Source organism: Apteryx rowi, unplaced genomic scaffold (genome assembly GCF_003343035.1).
Source record: "Apteryx rowi isolate R43461 unplaced genomic scaffold, aptRow1 scaffold_94, whole genome shotgun sequence".
Taxonomy (NCBI): domain Eukaryota; kingdom Metazoa; phylum Chordata; class Aves; order Apterygiformes; family Apterygidae; genus Apteryx; species Apteryx rowi.
This window is the reverse complement of record NW_020451249.1, coordinates 2356176-2378119: the sequence shown is the minus strand read 5'-3', so window position 1 is coordinate 2378119 and position 21944 is coordinate 2356176. Positions and strand designations below refer to the sequence as shown.

The 21944-nt window shown below is 41.8% G+C and overlaps 1 protein-coding gene across 2 annotated transcripts in view; it reads left to right on the top strand.

The window, feature by feature from the left end:
* The first annotated feature begins 2681 nt into the window (after positions 1-2681).
* Positions 2682-21944, top strand: part of GALNS (galactosamine (N-acetyl)-6-sulfatase) — a 45101-nt gene continuing 25838 nt past the window's right edge. Inside the window, exons 1-10 of one of the 2 annotated variants that reach the window (XM_026092051.1) lie at positions 2682-2700; positions 3761-3884; positions 5071-5145; positions 6236-6338; positions 9158-9301; positions 10684-10750; positions 10867-10994; positions 11801-11940; positions 13105-13208; positions 19485-19621. In XM_026092051.1, coding sequence (XP_025947836.1) covers positions 3761-3884; positions 5071-5145; positions 6236-6338; positions 9158-9301; positions 10684-10750; positions 10867-10994; positions 11801-11940; positions 13105-13208; positions 19485-19621 — 1022 coding nt within the window. In that variant the 5' untranslated portion in view covers positions 2682-2700. The remainder of the gene's footprint in view (positions 2701-3760; positions 3885-5070; positions 5146-6235; positions 6339-9157; positions 9302-10683; positions 10751-10866; positions 10995-11800; positions 11941-13104; positions 13209-19484; positions 19622-21944) is intronic. The other variant, XM_026092052.1, reaches the window with a different exon arrangement.

Here is a 21944-nt window from a genome sequence, read left to right as displayed (position 1 = left end):
GGGTTGTCCCCAAAAAGGGGAGGGGACATTTGTCACTGAGGAGAATGGTCGTCAAAGGTGGAGGGGGAACACACTTGTCACCTTGGGGGGGGACAGGGGATGCGTCACACAGGAGTGTCCCCTTGGGCAGGGGACACTTGTCACCAGGCGAGGTCCTCTGGGGGGGGGCTGGGGATGTTGTCACTGGGCAAGCACCGCCTGGGGGGGAAGGGGACACTTGTCACCAGAAGGATGTCCCCTTGGGGGGGGGGACATTGTCACCAGGGAGCGGTCCTCAGGGGTGCCTGGGGGCAGGGGACACTTCCCTGGGGAAAAGTCACCTTGTAGGCAGGGGGGGACGTTGGGGGGTGCTGGCAGGGTGGAGGATGAGGACATTTGGGGTGGTGGCTGCCCCCCCCCTCCCGCGGTGGCCCTGCGCCTCCCACGGTCGAGTGCGGGGCGTCCTCGAGTGCCGGCGCCTGGCGGGCTGGGCTGGCCGCCAGGAACGGAGCTTGGGAAACGTGCTCGCGTGGTGCGTGCAGCCTTGCAGAGACGCTGCCACCGTCGCCCCTGAGCTCACGGGATCCTCGACGCCCGTGCTGGGCCAGAGCCTGTACCGGTGCTAAAGCAGTGGTTTTCAAATAGGGATTTCCTCAGATTGGCTCTCCGTGAGCCTCCTGCAAATTACTCTTTCTGGGCACCCTCCTAAGCCCACGTCMAGGGCCACTGACAGGCCTGTCAAGACTCATGTTTTGAAAGTGTCTTACACATTTATTTGCCCCCCTGTGCTCCCCACAGCGCTGTCCCGTTCACTCTTGCTGAGCGGTACTTCCCCTGATGTGTACGATCCCTGCTAGGCAGCCTGGTTTCTGGATTTACATTCAAACTCTTCCGGGTGGCATGCTTTCTGGGTTCACGTACGATCCCTTCTAGGCGGCCTGGTTTCTGGATTCACATACAATCCCTTCTAGGCGGCCTGGTTTCTGGATTCACGTACGATCCCTTCTAGGCGGCCTGGTTTCTGGATTCACGTACGATCCCTTCTAGGCGGCCTGGTTTCTGGATTCATGTACGATCCCTTCTAGGCGGCCTGGTTTCTGCATTTACGTACAAACCCTTCCAGGTGGCATGCTTTCTGGGTTCASGTACAATCTCTTCTAGGTGGCCTGGTTTCTGGATTCATGCATGATCCCTTCCAGGTGGCATGGCCTCCAGATTCAGCAGCATGCTACACGGATATTTTAATAAGCTTGTGCTCTTTCAGACGTGCTCTGAAAACCGACATGCTCAGTTGCTTTCTTTCTCAAGTCCTTTCCAGAATTTATGTAAAAAGTGGTGAATTGAAAAGGAAGGCCCAGGCCCAGCGTATTCTGTTTCCTGCCCCTCCTTTAGTGCAGAGCCGCCCTAGGTGACATACACTAGAGGCATTACAGAATTAACGCAAACCTCTTTTTATTCCTTGTTTGTGGATGTCCTGCTAAAAAAAAAAAAAAAGAGACTTTCCAGATCTATAAAGTCAAGCCTATGCGCAAGTCTTTTGGAGTCAGTACTTAAACACCTCCATACCTTATCTAGAGGTCTAATCATCTTATCTACTGGTCCATTCATAATGATTGAGCAATTAGTCCCACTGTCCTTGGTGAAGGATTCCACTCACTAACTGGTAACAGTGTTGGGAAGAGGGATGTTTTGTTTTTTCAAACCTTAATAGAGACACTCTAAACTTAAGACTTGTTTTTGTAACTTACAAAAATAACTGTGGCAATATCTTCTAATACCAGCAATGGATGCAGTTGTAGCAGCCCTCAGTATGGTGCAGCTACAAGTATAGACAAAGAAACTCCAACACATTTCAGAATAGGTTCTTAGAAACGTAGACTTGCCTCCTTAAGAACTAAACAAAAAGCTAATTAGCTCCATTAACTTTTGCTTTCTGAATTGAATAAATGCTTTGAGGAGCAAAAATAATCACAAATCTCTTTCCAACTGAAAACTCGCTCTCTTCTCCACTCTGGTGGTATTAGCCACAGAGGTAAGAAAATGTATGTGTTTCCAACATGACCTTTAAGTTGCTGGCATCTTTCTGTTTTGCTTCACTTCTAATATTTTCTTGTCGTCTTTTAGGTGTGTTTGTAATAGAAATGCATTGTGTGCCATTTTAAGCTGCTTGAAAAACTAATGAGGGTGGGCGTATGACTAGAAGGGTGTGCAAGCTCTTATCGCCTGTTTGGCTCCCTTCTGACAATTCAACGTGACTATCTGGCTGTTGTTTTCATAGTGTTTCCACACTCTTGTACAAGATAATTACCTTGTAAGCCTGGTTTTTCCAGCCAGTTGAGCCTCGAGCAGTCTATCTGAATTTCCCCTTCAAGGATATTTCCCCCCAAGCCAGCATTTATAATTTTCAAGATGAAAGCTCCTTGGGACAGTGATTAGCCCATTCTAGAAGCCTTAGTACAGCACAAGACGTGATGAGGCACAGATCCTGACTGGAGCCTCTGTGAACTATTTATTTATTTATATACTATTCATTAAAAATACATTTCCATGGTCTTTTTCCTTTGATCCTTCTGTAATTTCTGTAACTCCTTCACTGTGTGTGAATTAGAGCAACACGGTATCCTTTCTTTCTTTCTTTTTCTTTCTTGATGATAAAGATATTGAAGAACTGAGAACTCGGAGGTGACCCTATTGAATCCTTTTTAATTCTGCATCCTAGTGGTATGTGATACCATTTAATTGCTTCTTCACTCAGACTTCAACAACCAGCTCTGCAGCTCTCCAACAATTTTCTTTTCCAAGCTGCATCACTGCAGTGTTAATGTTAGACTCTCAAATGGGGCCAGACAGATGGTTTTCTAAAGCTCTAGATACATTATGCCCTCCATATCAGTTGCTCACCTGATACACATCTGTATTAAAGAAAGCTATTGCCTTTTTAAAAGCACAATATAATCTCTAGCAACCATGGTGCCTAATTGCTCATTAAGTTCTCTTCTAGAACCTTCTGTTTAAGTCACTTAGTTTTATTTGTATTATTACCAGTAATAGTTTTCAGCGATGAATTTAGACAACATGATGGCAATTTTCTGGTCCTCCTGGTCAGGAGCTGTGTGACCCCGCTGAATTAGGGGAAGACACAGGGTGAAATCATTGTCTTGCAAATAAGCAGTGACATATAATGCCTCCGGCAGGTTTTTCTCAAGAGCTTACTTCTAAAATACACGCTTTCTCTCTTTTCCTGCAGCACTGCTTTTGAATTTAGACCTTTTCCTTGCATTACTAATTATATATACGTAGATGGATAGATAGATAGATGCAGATGACTGAGAGAGGGACTTGGGGTCAATGGTCCAACACAAAGGCCGACGTAGCCAGGGACTGAACGCTTGTACAGCACTGAGCATATCATGTGTATCATTCCTCTGCCTCCCTGGCACATGTGCACTGGTCAGTCTTCAGACACTGCAGTAGGAGTGAAGATGTTAGGGCTCTTATCCAGTGCTGCTGCTAATGTTTCTGTGTCCATTAGCAAGTCATTTAGTCTCATGTGTGCCTCAGTTTCCCATCTGCCAGTGAAAATTTGAGTAATTCTCTGCCTCACAGGGTTTGGGAAGATAATTTTTATCACATTTGTGAAGTACTCCCTGAGTAGAGAGATGTGCACTATAAAGATTTAGAAATGAAGGGATAAAATAAAAATGTTATCTGGGCCCAGAAGCATTGTCATTTATCGAAAGGTAAAAGTACTTATACATCTTTTGGTGTGTTCTTTTTGCAGATGGGTTGGGGTGATTTGGGAGCTTTTGGAGAGCCTTCTAAGGAAACTCCTAACTTAGACCAGATGGCTTCAGAAGGGATGCTTTTCCTGGATTTTTATACTGCTAACCCCCTCTGCTCTCCGTGTAAGTAAACTTGAGTTTTAAACTAGCATATAAGAATGCCACCTTCTGAGAAGATTGGGATGTTTGCCAGCATCTGACATGAACTAGCAACCAAACCAGTGATTACCTTCAGGGCAGAGTTTGCATTTGGTGCTTTGATCTTTTATTTTGCTTCCTTTTATTTATTTTTCGAGGGGAAAGCTTACGATCTTTAGTTCATATAAAGCAGTGTTTTAGTCATCAAATCAGTCCAGCTGAAGGATTTTTTTTAAATATTCCATTTTAGTATTCCAGCCTCAGTCACTGATTCTTTTTCTTCGTTATTATTTTGGGGTTAACAGACAAAACAGTATCTAAATTGTTGTTGAACAAAAAATACATAATTTGTCTGATTCTGTTGGCTTTGGTGAGACTTTCATGCAAGGAACAATAGCAGGTTGTGTCCTACTGTTGATTCTGGTGGCTTGCAAGATTCTTGGGGAAGAGATAAGAGATAAAAGAAGCACCTGCGTCTGGGAGATACAGATTATTTTTTATCCTTATTGCTGTTTCTGTTTTTTTTTTTTTTTTTCCAACTTGATTGGCAACCAAGTACCAAAACAAAAATGAGAAACAAGGACTTTCTTGTTGGACTTTCATTTAGGAAATCATTTGTCAATGTGCTAATGACTGTCCTTCCTCGGAAAAGGCATTTAAAATATTCTAAAGTCCTGCTAACTACAGTGGTACTTCAGCATATGCTTAAAGCTAAGCATCTGCCTAAATGCTTCCTGCAGTCAGGCCCTGATTTTTATTGTCAAGGATGGACAGCTTCTTTTTGTTCACTCTTACATGACTTTTGTTCAGGCAAGCTAACCTTAGTTTGTAATCAATTTGTGTTATGATTTCCTCTTAAATGTATATGCTAGGTATTCCATTTATCATTACTGATACAGAATGGCTGCTACATTTCCTATTGGAAGTAGTTACTTTTCAGCAGTGGATACACTAATTTAATAGAAGGGCTAAATTCCAATCAGGTTTGACTTGGAATAACTCTGAGGGTGTCATATCAGAACCTGGTTATCTCCATGGCTCACTTGGAAAGGGAGTTGTACCTGTTCTCATGTGAGTGATCAGTCATTCAGTGCGCTGTCCTCAGCCTTAATGCCATAATCTTAAGCAGAGTGTGTTTGTAAAGTTAAATGTTCTTTGTTGTTATTTGCAGCAAGGGCAGCACTGTTGACGGGCCGTCTCCCAATCAGGAATGGCTTTTACACCACAAATGCACATGCCAGAAACGGTATGACCTTTATTAGAGATTTGCCTTCTCTCTTCGTTACTTGGTGTTTTGTAGGAAGTTTTGCTTTGAACAGAGGCTTTGCTCAGCGATCTTCCTTTATGGATCCTCCAGAGTGGCACAAGAAGATTACCATGTTAACTGCTGGTAATAAGCGTGAAATGTATTGCTTCCCCCTCATCGAGCTAAAGGCAGAAAACCTCCTCAAATGACGAGGCATAAATAGGGATGGTTAATCCATTTGCTCTGTTGGCTGAGATGTGGTTCCTCTGGGTAGGCTGGCTGATGTCTGGTGACAGAAAGTCATGTGAGGTATACCATTAACATCCTAGGTTAAGTACAAGCTGCTTACAGGTTTATTCATCAGCCAGTTTCCTAACTAGGTTAGCCAGGGCAGTTGTGTAGTACCATCATGTCCATGGTGCTTCCAAGGAAGAGTATCAACTCATAATGTCCCTGTGTTCATTTTAGTTCCTGTGACTGSTTCCAAAATGACAGGTGCCATGTGAGACCGTACATGCTTGGGCAAGAATCAGCAGCTACGTATTAATTCACACTGTGTATTAGCAAGCATGCTTGGCTATATCCTTGCTGACCAAAGTCACATCTTAGATTCTCAAGGGCCAGAGAACTGCTGAGTGTGTGAGTGGTACCATTTCTTTCAGCTCCTGCAACCTAGTCATGTTTATCAGTCATTTGATTTAGGAAAATGCCTTTGTTTTAGAAAATATCAAGCAAATTTGCAGGATAAAAGCCAAACAACTTCAATGCACTCCTAAAGCACTTGCTTTCTTTATGACCTCCCTTTCAAGGGCTTCACCTTCATGCTGTGCCAGCAGCCCCTTTTGTTTGTTGGCCATGGTGTGGAAGTGGGTGGAGATCTCTCTTGGCTTCAGACATGTATTTGCTGAATCAACTTGTTCTCTTCATCTCTTGGCCTCGGAGAATTAGATTCCTAAACAGTGATATTGCTGGAACATCAAACTAATTGCTATTTCTGRTCTGCTTAAAAAATCCTTCTAATCACGGGTAGCCATTAGCTGTTTGCCCTAATATTTGTAAGAGTCAGAAAGAATGTTTTTGTTTTCCACAGCATACACTCCACAGGATATAGTAGGAGGAATCCCAGATTCTGAATTACTGCTTCCAGAGTTGCTGAAGAAAGCAGGATACATCAATAAGATCATTGGCAAATGGTAAACTTGTTTTAAGATCTTTTGCTTTAAGATTCAGTTTTCAAGTGTATGTATTGTGAAGGAGGAGGACAACCAGAGTTGGGAGGAAAAAATGTCTTGAAGCTCAGATGTCTATCTTTAGAAATCTGTGGTAGCTCTCCTCCCCTGTTGTGATTAATTTCAGAACTGAGTGCTATCATTATAAATACATACTATAATTCATGTATATATAAACACTTCAACTCCTTGGGCTTTCATCCATGTACCACACTACTTAATTTAATAAAAAAAAATGCTAAGGTGTTCTGTTGAAACTTGCCTTCAGCACCTACATGCTTTTTATCTTTGGCCCCTGCTATATATTGCTCTTTTGTTGATAGAGTAGACTAAATTGTGCAAACTTTTTTGGGGGGGTAGAGGTGTATTCGCGTACAAATAGAGATGCAGACACATGAAGACAATTGGATTGATATCAGAGCTACATCGATAACCATTCACCTAGCGTAGAAGGTYGGAGCAGATAGAGAGAGACTTGACCAGACTATACTCCTTGGAATTTTCTGCTTTGGCTTTATTGACTTGCATGGGAGTACAGTAAACCTTTGCAGAGGATACAGAAGAACTTCTGAAACAACAATGTTCAGCAATGCCTGTGAAGGCAGGAGGGGGAAAACCTGAAAGGCACTTGGACCAAACAAACACTGTTGGTGGAATAACCAGTGTAATACTTGAAACTGGTGTATTTATAACATTCAAATTTCAAATGAGCTTGTGGGCTGTAATGAAATCCCATTAAGTTTGGAGATCTCTGAACAGTTAATTCACAGTTTGGGATAGTGCTATAATAAATAAATACATAAATAACAACTTCAAAACTGCAGACAAGTACTGCTTGGTTAACAGAGTAATTGTTAATAAAAAACTTMAGACAGGAGTAGTACCAAGGGGGATACTCTTTAGGAAGGTAATGAAATACATTTTATTTAGCAGTTTCATTAACAAGTTAGAGAAAAGTGTGATTGAATTGTGGTCGAATTCACCAGTGCTGCTGAAATTGGAAAAGAAGCAAACTAACCTAAGACAGTGAATTATTTATTACCACAAATCCAAACAGCAGAGTGGCCATGAAGAATCAGATCAGTGGGCTGAATGCAATAAGTTGCAGTTCAGTGCTAATAAATGTAAATTCATACACCCAGGGAAAAGAAATAAACAATGCAAATACAGATTGGTTCCAGACAGTTATTTGGAAAACAGCAAATCTGGAAGGACCTGCAGCTGTTAGCAAGAAGCAGACTAAATATGAATGTGCAATGCACTGTCACTGGGGACTCGAGAGTTGTTGTACTGGACAGAACTGGGGAACGATATTGTATAGTAGTAGTCTCTGGCATTTGTGGACATTGCCTGCTTCCTAGAAAGGTGTAAGAAAATGCAGTAGTTAAATTGGAGTCTCATCCTACTCCCTCTTAGAATTTTAGGGTTTTTAAAGATTTTTTTTTTTAAGCTTTACAGCAGAAGATTTTTTATCCTTTTAGTGTCCCTTTTCAAAGACCTTTCATGGTGTCCTGTGACAGTGAGTTCCGCAGTTTAACTATATGTTCTGCAAGTCAAGTATTTTCTATGACCATTTTAGAATTTGTTGCATTTCATTAAATATTCCTCTATTTTTATATTGCGAGAGAGAGAGAGAACAATTTGCCTTCTGCATTTCAGTAATTATTTGATAGCTTGTTTGTGTCTCTTATTTTCCTTTTTAAGTTCTCTTAGCGCTTTCTTAGAATAAAATAATTTTTCATGTCCCCTATTATTGTGGAAACAGCTAGGAATAGCTTTGTATTACCATGTATATAAATGAGGAAAGGGGAGAGTCCTGCATGTGAGACATGCAATTTTAGTTACATCACCAAGATGTGATCATAGCTGGAATGATGATTATTTTCTGTTATAACTCATTTTGGAAAAGCTCAAAATGACACCAGGGATCATTTTAGTTCAGGTAATACATTTTATGTTCCTTATGTTCAGAAAGTGTGCAGAGGGTGATGGCACAAAATGCACAGGTTGCAGATGTAGGCTTGTGAATCGAACCTAGAATGATAAATAGACATGTAGCTACGAAGATCTCCTGTAGAGACAGGGAGAGGATGGGCATTCTTTACCTTCAAGATAGTATAAATGAAGGAAGTGGAGAATTTGCAGTCCAGAAGTTGGAGATTAGAAAGGAGCTTCATCTTGAAGTTAAAGATGGAAAGTCTTTTAAGCTGTATACTAGAATGGAGCTGTCATCAGGAGTAGCTAAATGTATTTTATGTTCACGTGTACATGTAAAGAACTCATTCTCATTTACATTCAGGTCCCCTTGTACCATTTTGGCAGCATGAAATTCCATAAGATGAATGCAGATATAATGGTACATTTCATGAGCTTTGCAGTGTGTTTTTACAGCTTAGTATAAAAGTGACTTGTCATAGATCAGAATCCTTAAGGGGAGCGTTATATGCCTCTTTGCAATAGCTTTGGGTAGTGTAGTCCATCAGTACGGATCACTGAGACAGCATGAAAGAAGACACCAATAGAAGGAAATAATGGAAAACAAAGACTGGACAGCCGGCTAGAAAGGATATATATGTAAGCTGTGAAGTGAGTCTGCATGGATCTGTTTACAACAAAAAGTATAAGAAAGCTCAAGACATTGGTCTGCAGCTATTTATTTGATTAAAATGCTTGAAGGTTTTCTTCCTAGGCAAAGWTTTTTTTTTCTTGCATGCCATTCTGATGAGATTATTATTTGCTTCTATGCAGTAGAACTTGAACTTACCTATGTCTTTTGTTCCTAGGCATCTGGGTCACAGGCCTCAATTCCACCCCCTGAAGCATGGGTTTGATGAATGGTTTGGATCCCCTAACTGCCATTTTGGACCTTATGATAACAGAGAACTCCCCAATATCCCTGTGTATAGGGACTGGGAGATGATTGGCAGGTAATTCAGCCACTGGCCTGCCAGTTGCTTTCAAAAACATTACCTAGTTGCTGGTGCTTTATTTTCTGTGCTTTCCCTGCTCACGTTAGTATGCTGGAAGACAAGTGCTACCATAACAAACCATTTCGGTGAAAAAGGGTTGGCGAAAACGGAAGCTGCTTCTGAATCAGAGTTGCAGGCTTAGTTGGATGGGTCGTATTCTATACTCCTAAACCCCTTTTTGCAGGAATTCTGTCTTCTCATCTCCAACTTATCATCTAAATTTAAAATCCAGCTGCTTTAGTACTGGACTTCAGGGTAGCACCTCTGAATTTTTGACTACCCTGGTATGCAGTGCAGTTTGAAAGGCTTCAAATCCCAGCACATGAAAGGGATTTAGGAGAGCCCAAGATCCCCTTATGTGCTAGAGAACACTTCAGCAGGGTATGGTGTGCCAGATGTGGCTGATTAACAGGCCAGCTAAATATGTTTGATTCTGGCGATTAATAAAGGTCTGAGTGTCAAGGCCAACCTGCAAGTTGCCCATGGACCATGGAGGGATCGTGGCTGCTCTAGACTACCTCCTGGAGATGTTTGCTTRCTCAATTATGCCTTAAAAACTTCCTGTGAGGATTTCAGTCCACTACTGCTCTTGGAAGCTGGTTCCATTCCCTGCTGAAAGACCTCTTTATTCCTTCTCTTCCTGTTTGTAATAACCTTTGGTCTGTTTGTGTAACACCATTCTAGACTCCAAGTTTGCAGTCCGTACCATTCTTGCCTATTCAGTTCTGAGCCTGTTATCATCTTATTGCGCTTCCTATTATTCTCCTGAGCACTTCCCTCCCCCTCCATTCTTTGCTTAATTGGTGTCTCAAGATACCTCAGCTTTTCGAGCATTTTCAAAGCAGCCCAGGTTCCGATTCCAAGATTGCATTATCTCCCAGAAATTGTTTRTGTACTTCTGAAAATTTTCCTCGGGTATCAAACAGCTCCGTATTCAAGAAGTAGCATCATATGATTTTTAAGTATACTGCCCCTATTCTGATAGCRTGAGATTAAATCCAGTTTTTAGACTGCTACCTGTATTGGTATCAGTATTCAGTCAGTTTTGCATACGAATCTGTTCCCAGTGAAAAACTGGTGGCTCAGGTTTTTCCAAATCTTGTAGCCATCATTAATTTGGATCTACTCATTTCAMTGCTTTCTCCCATAAGAAAAAATAAGAGTGACATTCTTTTTAATGTCTAAAGAGAATTGGCTGGTTACGTAAGTTATGATTCTGCCCTTTTGCTGAGAAGTAACAGTGACCTGCATGTTTAAGTAATGGGGTTAAAAAGCCTTTTTGTGCTGCATATTCCTCAAGATTGAATTTGTTTTTTCTGTCTGATTTGTTTTATCTTAAGATATTATGAAGATTTCAAAATTGATCTGAAGACAGGTGAAGCCAACTTGACTCAGATCTACCTGCAGGTACTGTCATTTTTAGTACTGTTTTTTAACCCACAGTGACTTTTTGCTCCTTTTCGTGGAGAGACTTAGATGGCAGAGGATGATTCTGTTAAATTCATTTTTATTGTTGTTTACAGGAAGCTCTCGATTTTATTAGCAGGCAGCAGGCCAGCCAACAGCCATTCTTTTTATACTGGGCAATTGATGCTACCCACGCTCCTGTTTATGCCTCCAAACATTTCCTGGGTACTAGTCAGAGAGGACTGTAAGTCTTTTTTTTTTTTTAATTAATACCTCATGCTGCAGAAACAAAAAAACAAAGCTATGTTTATTAGATCCAGCTATGTGGATCATTTCTCAAAAGTGTTTGTGTGTGCTGAAATATATGACCATATATTAATTAGTGAGAACTTTGCTTGGATTGTTCTTTAATACTTTTGCTATAACCTGAAATGAAGATCATGTGACTAAAATGGGGGGGGGGGTTGGGGGGGAGGTGGAGTCTAAGCTCCTTTGCCAGTTGTGTGAGTAATGAAGTGCTCAATGTGGCATAGATGATTTTTGGAAGGCTTTTGTATGATTAGTGCCTGTTTTAAAAGCCTTTAAATCAGAACAGCAAGCAGAAAAGCATGCATCAAAAATGCAGTTTACAGGAAGCAAAGAGTAGCTGTGTAGATTTTGTGAGCCTTGCTTCKGAGACTGCAGTTTCAAACTGACGTCTATAAGCAAAATGATGTTATTAGGTTCAAGCCTATGGTGAAGTGGCTTTGCCTGTATTTGTAGTTAAATTTATCTCAGTTGCTGGTGTCTGTCCAAGGGTGGCCCAGATCTGAACAAACTCTAAGTCTTAATATCCAAGAGGAGTTGCTCTCTGCAGATAAGAGACATGAGTTTTTGCAGTGACACTGGAAAACTTTATTACAGTACCTGATGCATAAGCGAATTATTTCTCTCTGCAGCACAGGTAAAAATTGTGTCCACTTAAAGCGTTGTGGCTCATTGCAGTGCATTGTGCTGTGTGGGGCTCTTCCTCTTCTGAGCCTTAATGTTTTGCATCTACTTCTGTCTCAGGTATGGCGATGCTGTGCGAGAAAYTGATGATAGCGTTGGAAAAATCTTAAAACATCTTCAGAAGCTGGGTATCAGTGAGAACACTTTTGTGTTTTTCACCTCTGATAATGGGGCTGCTCTCATTTCAGCTCCTAAACAAGGTGAGTCTCAGATGAACAAGCCTGGACTGGGGCATTGAAGTCAAAGTGTCACTCTCCATGTCTGAGGGGAAAAAAAGAGACCTGCATCTGGGGTTTTCCCTTTGTCCCTTCTGCGGTTAGGAGAAGCCTCAAAGTTCAAAGCATTCAATTTTAGAGTCAGCTTACTGTTGGAGAAGATATCCTTGGCTAAATGGACCTTTGGCCTAACCCAGTATGGCTGTTCATCTGCTTGCATTTCCACTTTGTGCTCTACTGTCAATGGGTGAATATTTTTAATTTACTTAGGTCCAAGCATAGTAACTTAGCAGTGTTTTTACTCTCTCCATCTGCTAAATGTGTATTTGAGCTTTCTGAGTAATTGGGAAGGGTTCAAGAGTCCCTCTTTTGTTAGCTCTCATGAAAAATATCAAGGAGAAAAAGTACTTGCATGACTTCACAGGTTTTCTTTTGTTTAAATGATCGTTTCTCTCAAATGGAGTCATTGCAAATTGATTTTATAACCAACTCTTTTCTGTTTGGAGGCAGACTGTCTAGTGGTTATTTGCCCGCAAATCCGGGAGTATCCTGAGTTCTGATTCCAGCTGAGCCTCTATGTTTGCCTTTGTGTGACCTGGAATCAGTTGTGGGACCTCCCTGTTTGTTCCKCAGTAAGCTCAGCTGTGATGCCGAGTTAAAAACCCAGGATATTCCTGCAAATCACTTGTTATCTCTGAGAGTAAACATTCAGGGAATGTATAGTTATTTTTCTTAGTTGCATATCTGCATCTAATACTGCTCTAGTATTTTAAAAGGGTTATCAAAAAAAAAAGCTACTTCCTGTCTGAAAGTGTCAGATTTCCTTTAGTTACAAACAACAGTTAACACAYCTAAAGAGAAAGAAAATGCCAGCAAAGTCTTTTCTGTTTTTTTCTTTTCTTCTTTATTCTGTTAATAGCAAGTTGTGTTTAGCAGTCAGTTTCTCCCTGTGCTGAAAAAAGGCACTCCTAAAATTTGATCGTAAAAAGATATTTTAATAAAATAACTCTGGACATGTTATTTGAAGAAGGATTCATGCAGAAATCAAAATTCATTTAAAATTAGTCTAAAAATTTCCTAGTTGACAGTGTCTCTTTGAAATATTATATTGGCATGTCATAGGTTCTGTGGCTTCTCTTCTTTCTCTAGGTGGAAGCAATGGTCGTTTTCTGTGTGGTAAACAAACCACCTTTGAAGGTGGCATGAGAGAGCCAGCTATTGCTTGGTGGCCTGGACATATACCTGCAGGAGAGGTGAGTATATGCTTTTAACAATTTCTGGTCAGTCTTAAGCAGACTGAAGTGGATGGAATGATTCTTGTTGGATTCAGTGGACTGTGGGTTAGATTTCTAACATGTCCCACCTGTCATTCCAAACACCTATCTAAATAAGGAGCTGAATGCTGCCCCTATAGAATGATGCCATTCCTGTTAGTTATTGCAAATTTGCATCTAGAGTGTCTAAGATCAACACTTTTATGAACTCCAAGCAACCTGCTCTTTTTGTCTTTCTAGTCTATTTAAACTCTTTACTCTTTTGGACCACAGTATTTCTAGTGGGTTACTTACTTGAACCAATTGGAGTGCAAAGACACATTGCTATTGTATGTCCTGGTCTAGGATAGGAGCATGTTGCCCACATGCACTCTGTACCCTGAARTATCCGGCGATATGATCCTCACAGTTCTCGCTTTGGTGTCTGGTAACAGGTCCACTCACGGAGGTCTAGATACCAGAATATTGCGCTTTCCTGCCTGTACACAAATTCATATGTGATCACTTCAAAATAATCCTCAGGTGGCAATATTTGCCTCTGTTGTCCCAGTTCTCATTAAAGAAAGATGCAATCAATTCTTCTGCAGGCAGGGTTCAGGGTAAATAATACAGATTCCCTCCCCTTTGTGAGCATCTCTTATCCCTGAAGAAAGTGATACTTCATTAACTGGGCACTGTGCTTAAGACTACAAACTATTCATAAATCAAACATTTATTTTTCTAAGTTGCATTCCTTTTCAGTGGTTTAGTTGAGGCAGAATAATAATAATTTATTATTTACATTTAGGAGGATGCCATCAGATGGCTTAGGTCTGCAGTTGAGGGCAGCAAAGGTAGCTTGGTTTCATCATTTTTAAAGAGTTCACAAAACCTACTAGGAATATTTTATTATTTTTTTAATTGGAAATGAAAACAGTCTTTTTGTTTAAATTTAAACATTTCCATAAAGGCTTTACAAGCCAAGTACAACAGCCTTGGGCTAACGTATGAGAACATGAAACTGAAGCTGACTGTTTTGTTTTCCATGTCCAAACTGAATAATGTGCTAAAAGTAAACATGCATTATAAATGGGGACAAGTAAATACCAAATTTAAAAATTCTTTCCGTTGTAGTAACTCTAAGGATAATTAGGAACATGAGTAGAGAAATCTTTGTGCTTGCTTATTTTTTAGCTATAACTTGCTGGTACCACTCTCACAGATAGTCTCTTGCATGTAGTGTAGCAGATGATGAAGTTTTATGTGGTGAAAAACATTCTCAGTCTGCTGGGATGCATGGCTTCCTGCTTTAGGCCACAGCTGAATTTCTGTGAAGAGCCRTTTCTGTGTAAAATTAACACGTTTGCACATGTGAGCGTGGTGACTGGGTGCCTTACTGTCACAAGCGCATGCATGCGCAGGGACGCCTGCTCAGCGAGCTGAGGTGTGCGCCTAAGGTTTATCGGGCAGGTGTGCGGCTGAGGATCCCCTCCTGCATCACCGTTGATATCCTCGGCGTTTAAGCATGTGCTTAACTTTAAATCCTTCCTATCCTGGGCTCCAATTCGTGCTGCTGTYTGCTAAATGTCTGCAGAGGCAGGTGACATGACTCCCAGAGGTGTTATGCTCCCAGATATCCTCTTGGACTCCGCTTAGGTATCTTTAGAAGGCTGTTCTGAGCTCTGTCCCCAGGTTGTGCTGCTTTGCTCTGAGTCGGACCCACGTATGATGCTACTGATAAGTAAATATGTGATAGCTACTTATATGTCTTTTCTGCTTGTATTCTTGCCATCGAGGCTCCAGCATTGATACCCAGAGCAGCACTGACCGCAGGTGAGAGGTTTGGCATTGCTTTTGTGTCATGTAGCTCACGTTATGCTGGCATATAGGGTGCCTGTAGTTACTGCTTCATAACTGCCTCTTTGGATGTAGTGGGTGAAGAGCTATATATTTTCTTTTATGTTTTTGGCTTTTTTTTGGTATCTTATGAAGTCTGTAGGTTCAACRTCATCTTTATTGTGAGCTGAAACCAGTCTAAGTCCTGCTCAGTCCAACTAACTGTAAAATAAGGAAAAACTGCTTCAAAGTCTCTCGTTGCTCTTTCTTTTCAAAAGAACTGAAGAAAACAAAGGCTTAGGAATCTTAAACCAGGGTGGAAGCAAAGAGCTTCTCAGGAGTGCCAAACACAAAGCTGAAGGGCAAATTCCCACCTCCTGCACCAGCGTGGTTCCCAGGAGTCTCTGCTAAGCTACGAGTCTGCCACCGAGCTCCAGCAGCGCCCTGTGGGAGACCGGTGTAGACTCACAAATCGGCTGTCTCGTGAACCAGACAGCTGCAGATGAAGGCAACTTTTATTTCCGTCTGATAGAGATGGAGTGGGAACTAGCTCTGTTCCCTAACATTTCACTTAAAATCAGATGGTTTAGCAAAGACCTTCTGTTTAAACTGTTTGAACTCATCCTGACCCTTCTGAGTGAGATGGGTCAGGGAGCAACTGCGAGCCAGCTCAGCCGGGAGATCAGTGCAGGCGTTGAGCTCCAGTCATGGACGTTTTGAAGCGGAGGTGGAGGGCTAGTGACCGTTTCAGCTGGCACAACTGCAGCCAGAAAAACAGGACTTGCATCTATTGCCTCAGCCTTCTGGCCAGTGAAATCCAGACATCGGCTGGAAGGCACAACCCATCCCGCTGATGGGGTCCGGCAGTTTATTAATAATCTCATTGATATAGGTTTTTACTTTTATTAAAGAGTGCATTTGTTTATTTTTTTTTTTAAAGGAACGCCTTTTTATTTAAAGAAAAGAAATTAGGTGACAGGATTGTGAACACTGTTGAGGGAGATATTGATAGAGGTTAGGTTAATTGGTGCAATCAGCTAATTTACAGTTTAGTGTGGGAGGGGGGTGCCTCGGGAGTCTATGTTGCTGTTGGCATCAGCATTCAGTTAATTCTGGTGCCTCATCAGGCATATTTATTCACACACAAACAGCCTTTCTGCAGTTTCCTCCTCAGCTATGTTTTCCAGGTGAATTCATAACAAATCAGCATTTCAACATTCCCCACATCACATCTGCCTTCTGGAAGGATCCAGCTGGAAAAAAAGAATCATATTCTGCTGGTATTTGAATCCTTCTCCTCTTCTGTTCCCTCACCCTCCTCCCCTTCCTCTCTCGTGCCTGCTTCCTGAAGGAGAAAAGAACATATCAACCCAAAGACAGCACTGCAACCTTTTCTTCACTATCTCYCATGGGGCGCAAATTGAAATTGAATTAGACAGGGATATCAGGTCTGCTCGCTGTGATAACTGTAAAAGGATTTTATTTAAAAACACCCTGACATTTGTTCACCCAGTTTCAAATATTTAGCTTTCCTCCTTTCCATTCCTGGCAGGGGCGACTTTATTAATTGTCGCCTTTGATTCAGAGTTAAAGCTTGAAAGCACTGATAACGGCAGTGGTGACTATTTCTTCTAGCGACGTGGCCCACAGCAAAAGGATTTCATTTTCTTAAAGACGTTATGTGTATACTGAGAGTTTATTAAAAAGAAGGGGGGGAAGGAGGAGGGAAAAATCCGTTCTTACGTGCGTAATACCGGCTGTTTCTCACTGATACGAGCAATATCTGATCTCACTCTTTTTTATATATTATTTATTTTCTCTGGGCTGTTGCCCTCTCTGGATTTTTCTTTTTCTTTTCTTAAAAAAAAAAAAGGGAAAGGCAACTAGAATGAAAGAGCACTGTTGACAGGAGAAAATGGTAATTTTTTTATTTTTCTCTGAAAATACTTCAAAGTTTTATATAAATATTAACCTTTTTTTCCCCCTTCTTCAATGTGGTGCTGCAGAGCACAGATAAATCCAAGTGGCTGTGGCATGGGCATTTAATTTCCTTAAGAAGTTTTCTCTGCTTCACGGAAAAACATTGTCTGAGACCAGAAGTGTAATTGGATGATTAAAGAGAGTCATCTACATCTGGTTATGGTTAATAAGGGCCGGTGCAAGAAGACCATGGTGGCCCCATAGGATTGTCACAACGCGATGTATAAATTAGGTGATATTAGAGGCACGAGTCTCAGGTCAGCGATTGCCACTTGCTGCCTGTTATCGAAAGATGAGGCGAGGGAATGGATTGACAACAAGAAAAGTGACTTTTGGATTCGCCTTATAAACTGTGAGCGGCCTAATTACAAAAAGTCCCGGACACCAGCCTGCCTGCCTGTTCCTGATGTAGCAGGAGTCAGGGAGCAGGTGTGCGCCAGATCTGCTCTGTGTTAAACTCTGAGCTCTGCATGTGGTGTTTTGCTGACCCCACAGCGCTCTTCAGGYGTGTTCCGGGTAAATTAGCCAGCAGAGGAGCCTGCGAGGGGCTGAGCATCTTTGCCGAGATGCTGAGTGCTTGTAATCCCCCTTGACTTCAGCGCGAGCGAGGCGTTCCCCGCACCAGTGGTTCACGAAGCCRTCCAGGTCTGCAAGGAGTGAGGTCATGGCTTGTTTGAATGAGCGTACGCCGTTTTCTATATCCGAGGCCTTTCCAAGTGCATGCCCAAGACCAGAGAAGAGCCTACGTAAGGGGCCCGTGCGAGGAGCGTGCAGCACTGCCTGCCGCAGCGCAGGCTGTTGAGGATCTGGCCAGTTGCGGTTCTCCCCGGCGGTCAGTGTTTGTCAGGCCAGAGGGAGATGCACCTGGGTGCAGCTCCAGGACGTGGGGCAGCATCCATCTTAGGGGGAGGGTGGGCTTGCCAGACCCATTGATCTTGGTCAACTGATCCAGCTGCTTTCCTGAGCAAGAGTTTCCATGGTCAGACTTCCTCTTTTGCTTGGAGCTTTGCACTTTGATTTCTTCATGAGAGTTGTGGAAGCATTCTTACATCCTGCTTTTAATATTACATGTTCCTGCCAACACCTTCTGATGAATGACAGCCATTAAAAATTGAAATTGCTATAATCAAGTGACGTRATATTTTAATGTTAAACCTATAATCAGTTCCCTGCATGTTGCTTTTTCCAGTTATTTTGCTTATTAATTCTTCCTTTAAATGTTCACTTTTTCCAGCCCAGTCTCTTAATGAGAAGACTTAGTATCCCAGTAAAAAAGTGCATTTTCCCCCTTAATTTTCCTGTAGAGCAAGCGAACCAACATGTTGCAAAGATTCATTTATCATGTTATCATTTGTAATCGTATTTAAGTAATTAGTATCAGCTCACAAGCTGGGGCTCTGTTTGTGACTAGCAAGAAGATTCAAAGACAAGAAGTCTTTGATAGTCCCAGCATCATAATGTTCACACTGACATTAGCAAGTCTGCTGGCAGAATTTGGATTTCAGTCAAAATGTTTTTCTGTACTTTACAGATGTGCTTTTGTATCAGATGGCTTCTTGTCTCAGAAYAAGTGGTATGGCTGAAAAGGCTCTTTTCATATCACATCTTGTGCTGGTGCATCTTAGTGCAAAACGTGCTTGCTCTTGCTCTTGATTTGTAGATATCTCCTTCAATGTAGTGTGTCACTGGCTAATTAAACATTCTGCAGCAGATAACAGCAGCACACCAYAAGGATGATGGGAGCAAAAAATCAGTCAGAACAGATTTTTTAGGCTTTTTAAATATAAATAATTAAGACCAGAGAGATAACTATGTCTTCCAATTAAAGTAAAAGAACTTGCAGATCTCCTTTGGAGCCAAAGCCAGATGTTTTTCTGCCTTATTAAAATATATACTAAAAATACCACAACTTTACAGTTCTTGAATTGTTGGAAATGGTTTGCCGATGAAGTCATCAGGCTCTTTTTGTTATTATCCATCTATTCTTGTGCTTTCTGGGAATTCTCTCAGGGTATTCTGGACTCCAGAGATGACCTGGTGAGGGAATCAAGGACTTTTTGCTTGTTTTAAGTGCTGATTTTTCAAACCACAAACAACTCAGAATTTGCAAAAGGAAATTGAACTCTGAAAAAAAGATGCTCCTATAAGTGCATACATAAAAAGAGGTGAGAAGAAAGAGAGAAAAATGAACCAAAATGCAAATGCTCCCTAGAAAACAATATGGAAATAGAAGAAATTTGGGTCTGGATTTCTCCTTTCCTCTTTTTTTCTTTTTCTTTTTCTTTTTTTTAAGTAGGAGGTTTGCTGATGACTGCTGCACTGTAAAGGGAGATTTTCTTAAAGATGGTTGGCAGAGAAGGAGATTAAGACAGCAACGCTCTGCTTTGGTGAAAACCAGCCTCCTCCACTTTGGCTTTAACTGAAGGTCTTTTTGCAAGTGCTTTTCTGTTGATTTTTCAGGTAAGTCATCAGCTGGGCAATGTGATGGATCTCTTCACCACCAGCCTCTCCCTGGCGGGACTGCAGCCTCCAAGTGACAGACAGATTGATGGCATCGACCTTTTACCTGCCATCTTGCAGGGACGGCTCATTGACAGGTTAGTTATGAACCCAGAGCTCCCATCCATGCCTCCAAGCTGAAGGGATCCCAAACTTTGGTTTATTTCTTTAAATTAAATTTACACATGTGTTTTATAAACTGAACTAATGCATTTTTGTTCCTGCTAGGTAAAGTGGGGTAGCATCAGAGCTTTATGGTAGGTACTGATTCTCTGTTGGAGCTAGCTGAGGTGGGATTTCCTGACACGCAACATATTGCTGTGCAGTGGATTTTGTGGACAGATGCAAATGTCAGGGGGTTAGCAGGGATCCCTGGAGCAGCATATGGCAACAGGAGAGATAAAAGCCTGTGAACTGTAGCCTGGGCAGGGGAAAATGCATTATTTATTACTGGAGAAGCATCCAAGAGCGTGCTGGCTCTTTGCAGAAGAGTTGCAGTTTTTGCAGTCCCTGTGTGAGGGAAGTTGGAGTCAAAGGCTGGGCCACTGAGAATGAACTGGAAGCTCACTTCTTCCCAAAGTCCTGTTTCTGTGGATGCTTTTGTAAGGATAGATTTGGGTTAAAGATCGGGAACCTTTATGGGCATGGAGGAATGCTGTGAGCTGTTGGGTACAGACACTAAAATTTGACAATGAATATCTTTGGAGAGTAGGAGAGGTGTTTTGTGATTTTGGTGAAGAATTTGGCAGCCTTGGAAATCAGAGTACAGGTTATATTCTTTGTCTGTGAGATAGCATGGAAACATACACATGCAAAACATATTTGAATTCTTTTCTGTGCTGGACTTGAGCCTTTGTTCAGTAAAATTGCTTTTGTGCCCACTAAAGCAAGAAGCACRCGAACAGTATTACCTGAGAGTCAGCCAGTGGCTGACATGAGGCATTGCAGGCTCCTCAAACACAGTCTATTCCCATCTTTACTTCCAAAAGTTTTATTGTTAAAAAAGAGAATCGCGTTGCAGCCACCAGCATGTTATAACAGTGCCATTTGTGCTACAGTAATGGTCACTCCAGGGCACGTGATTTTTTTTTTTCCCCAGATCTAACCARGGGGTCACACTTGCCAGAGCCCCCCAAAACTTTACAGTGGATTCAGTTGTAGTGTTCCTTTACTTAGAATGAAAAAGAGAAAGGCAGAAAATGAAACCAGTAATAGCAAAATTTTGAATATAARCTGTAATCCCCATTCAAAGATAGAAAATACTTTACTTTTATTTTAAATAAGCAAAAACCTTATCCCCATGCCTTCRAATCAAAGGGGCACATAATAGCTTGTCAAATAATGAGTATTTATGGCAAGGAAAAAAGCAGACTGGTATGTGTCTGGCTGTGGCATGTTTGTTTGGGCTTTTAATTTTGTTAATGTGACTAGTTTAGATGCCTTGATTTCACAGGCATTTCAGGTGTGTTAAGGACGCAGGACTGGGCCCTGCTGGGAGCAGCCTTTTCCCTTTGCTCGGGAGCAGTTCCTAATGACAAAGGACACAAGGCTCGTTATGCAGGGAGCCTGTAAAGGAGGCTACAATTTTACTCAAAATAGAAGAGATCTTGGGCCACACTTGTCATTCAGTCATGGTGATTTTAATCCTATCGTACATTTAGGGACTGTTATTCAAGGTGGCATCATGGGAGCAAGCAGTTTCTGCCTCGTGGCATCTTTGAATCGAAGACAAAGATATATACCCTTACAAATAGCGATAAACAACTTTACTATCTCATCCTGTCAGCAACCTGAAACAACTGGAAAGAGCTGGCTAAGTCTGATGTTCTTGCATGATGAGYGCCGCCGACAAATCAATCCTCTCTCCTGCAGATAGTCCGTTTCAGTAAAATTTTGTACTGTTCCCTCAAGAAATGAGAGCACGTTATCAGGGAAACCAAACAGGACCATTGCTGGGATGCCTGGGGGAAGGGTAGTGTGTGTACAAGGCTACAAACCACCAGCTGCTCTGAATGGAGTACATTTTTCAGACGTATCTTTAATTGGGAGAACTTAGGAGGAAAAAATAGCAGCTTTCAGTTATATCTGTGGATGATGTAAGGGGAGGTTTTAGGGAAAGGAAATTGATAGGAGTTAAAAATGAAGCATATTTGGCTGCTAGGCTTTTTCATAGAGTTTTTTTCTGCGATGGCGTTCAGAACAGGCCAGCCTCTGGCRTCCTCCCTGGCCATCCTGCGCGTCTGACATAACGGCACACAGCTTGGTGCTGCCTGGCTGCCCTCCGCCGGAAGGGGAGACTAGGCATCGCGCATTCGGTGAATCCCCATTTCTCTCTGTCTCGCTCACACGCACACGTGCGCCGCTTCTGAGACATTTGGTGTTTAAATCGGCCCGCTCTATAGGAAATAACAGGGTCTGATA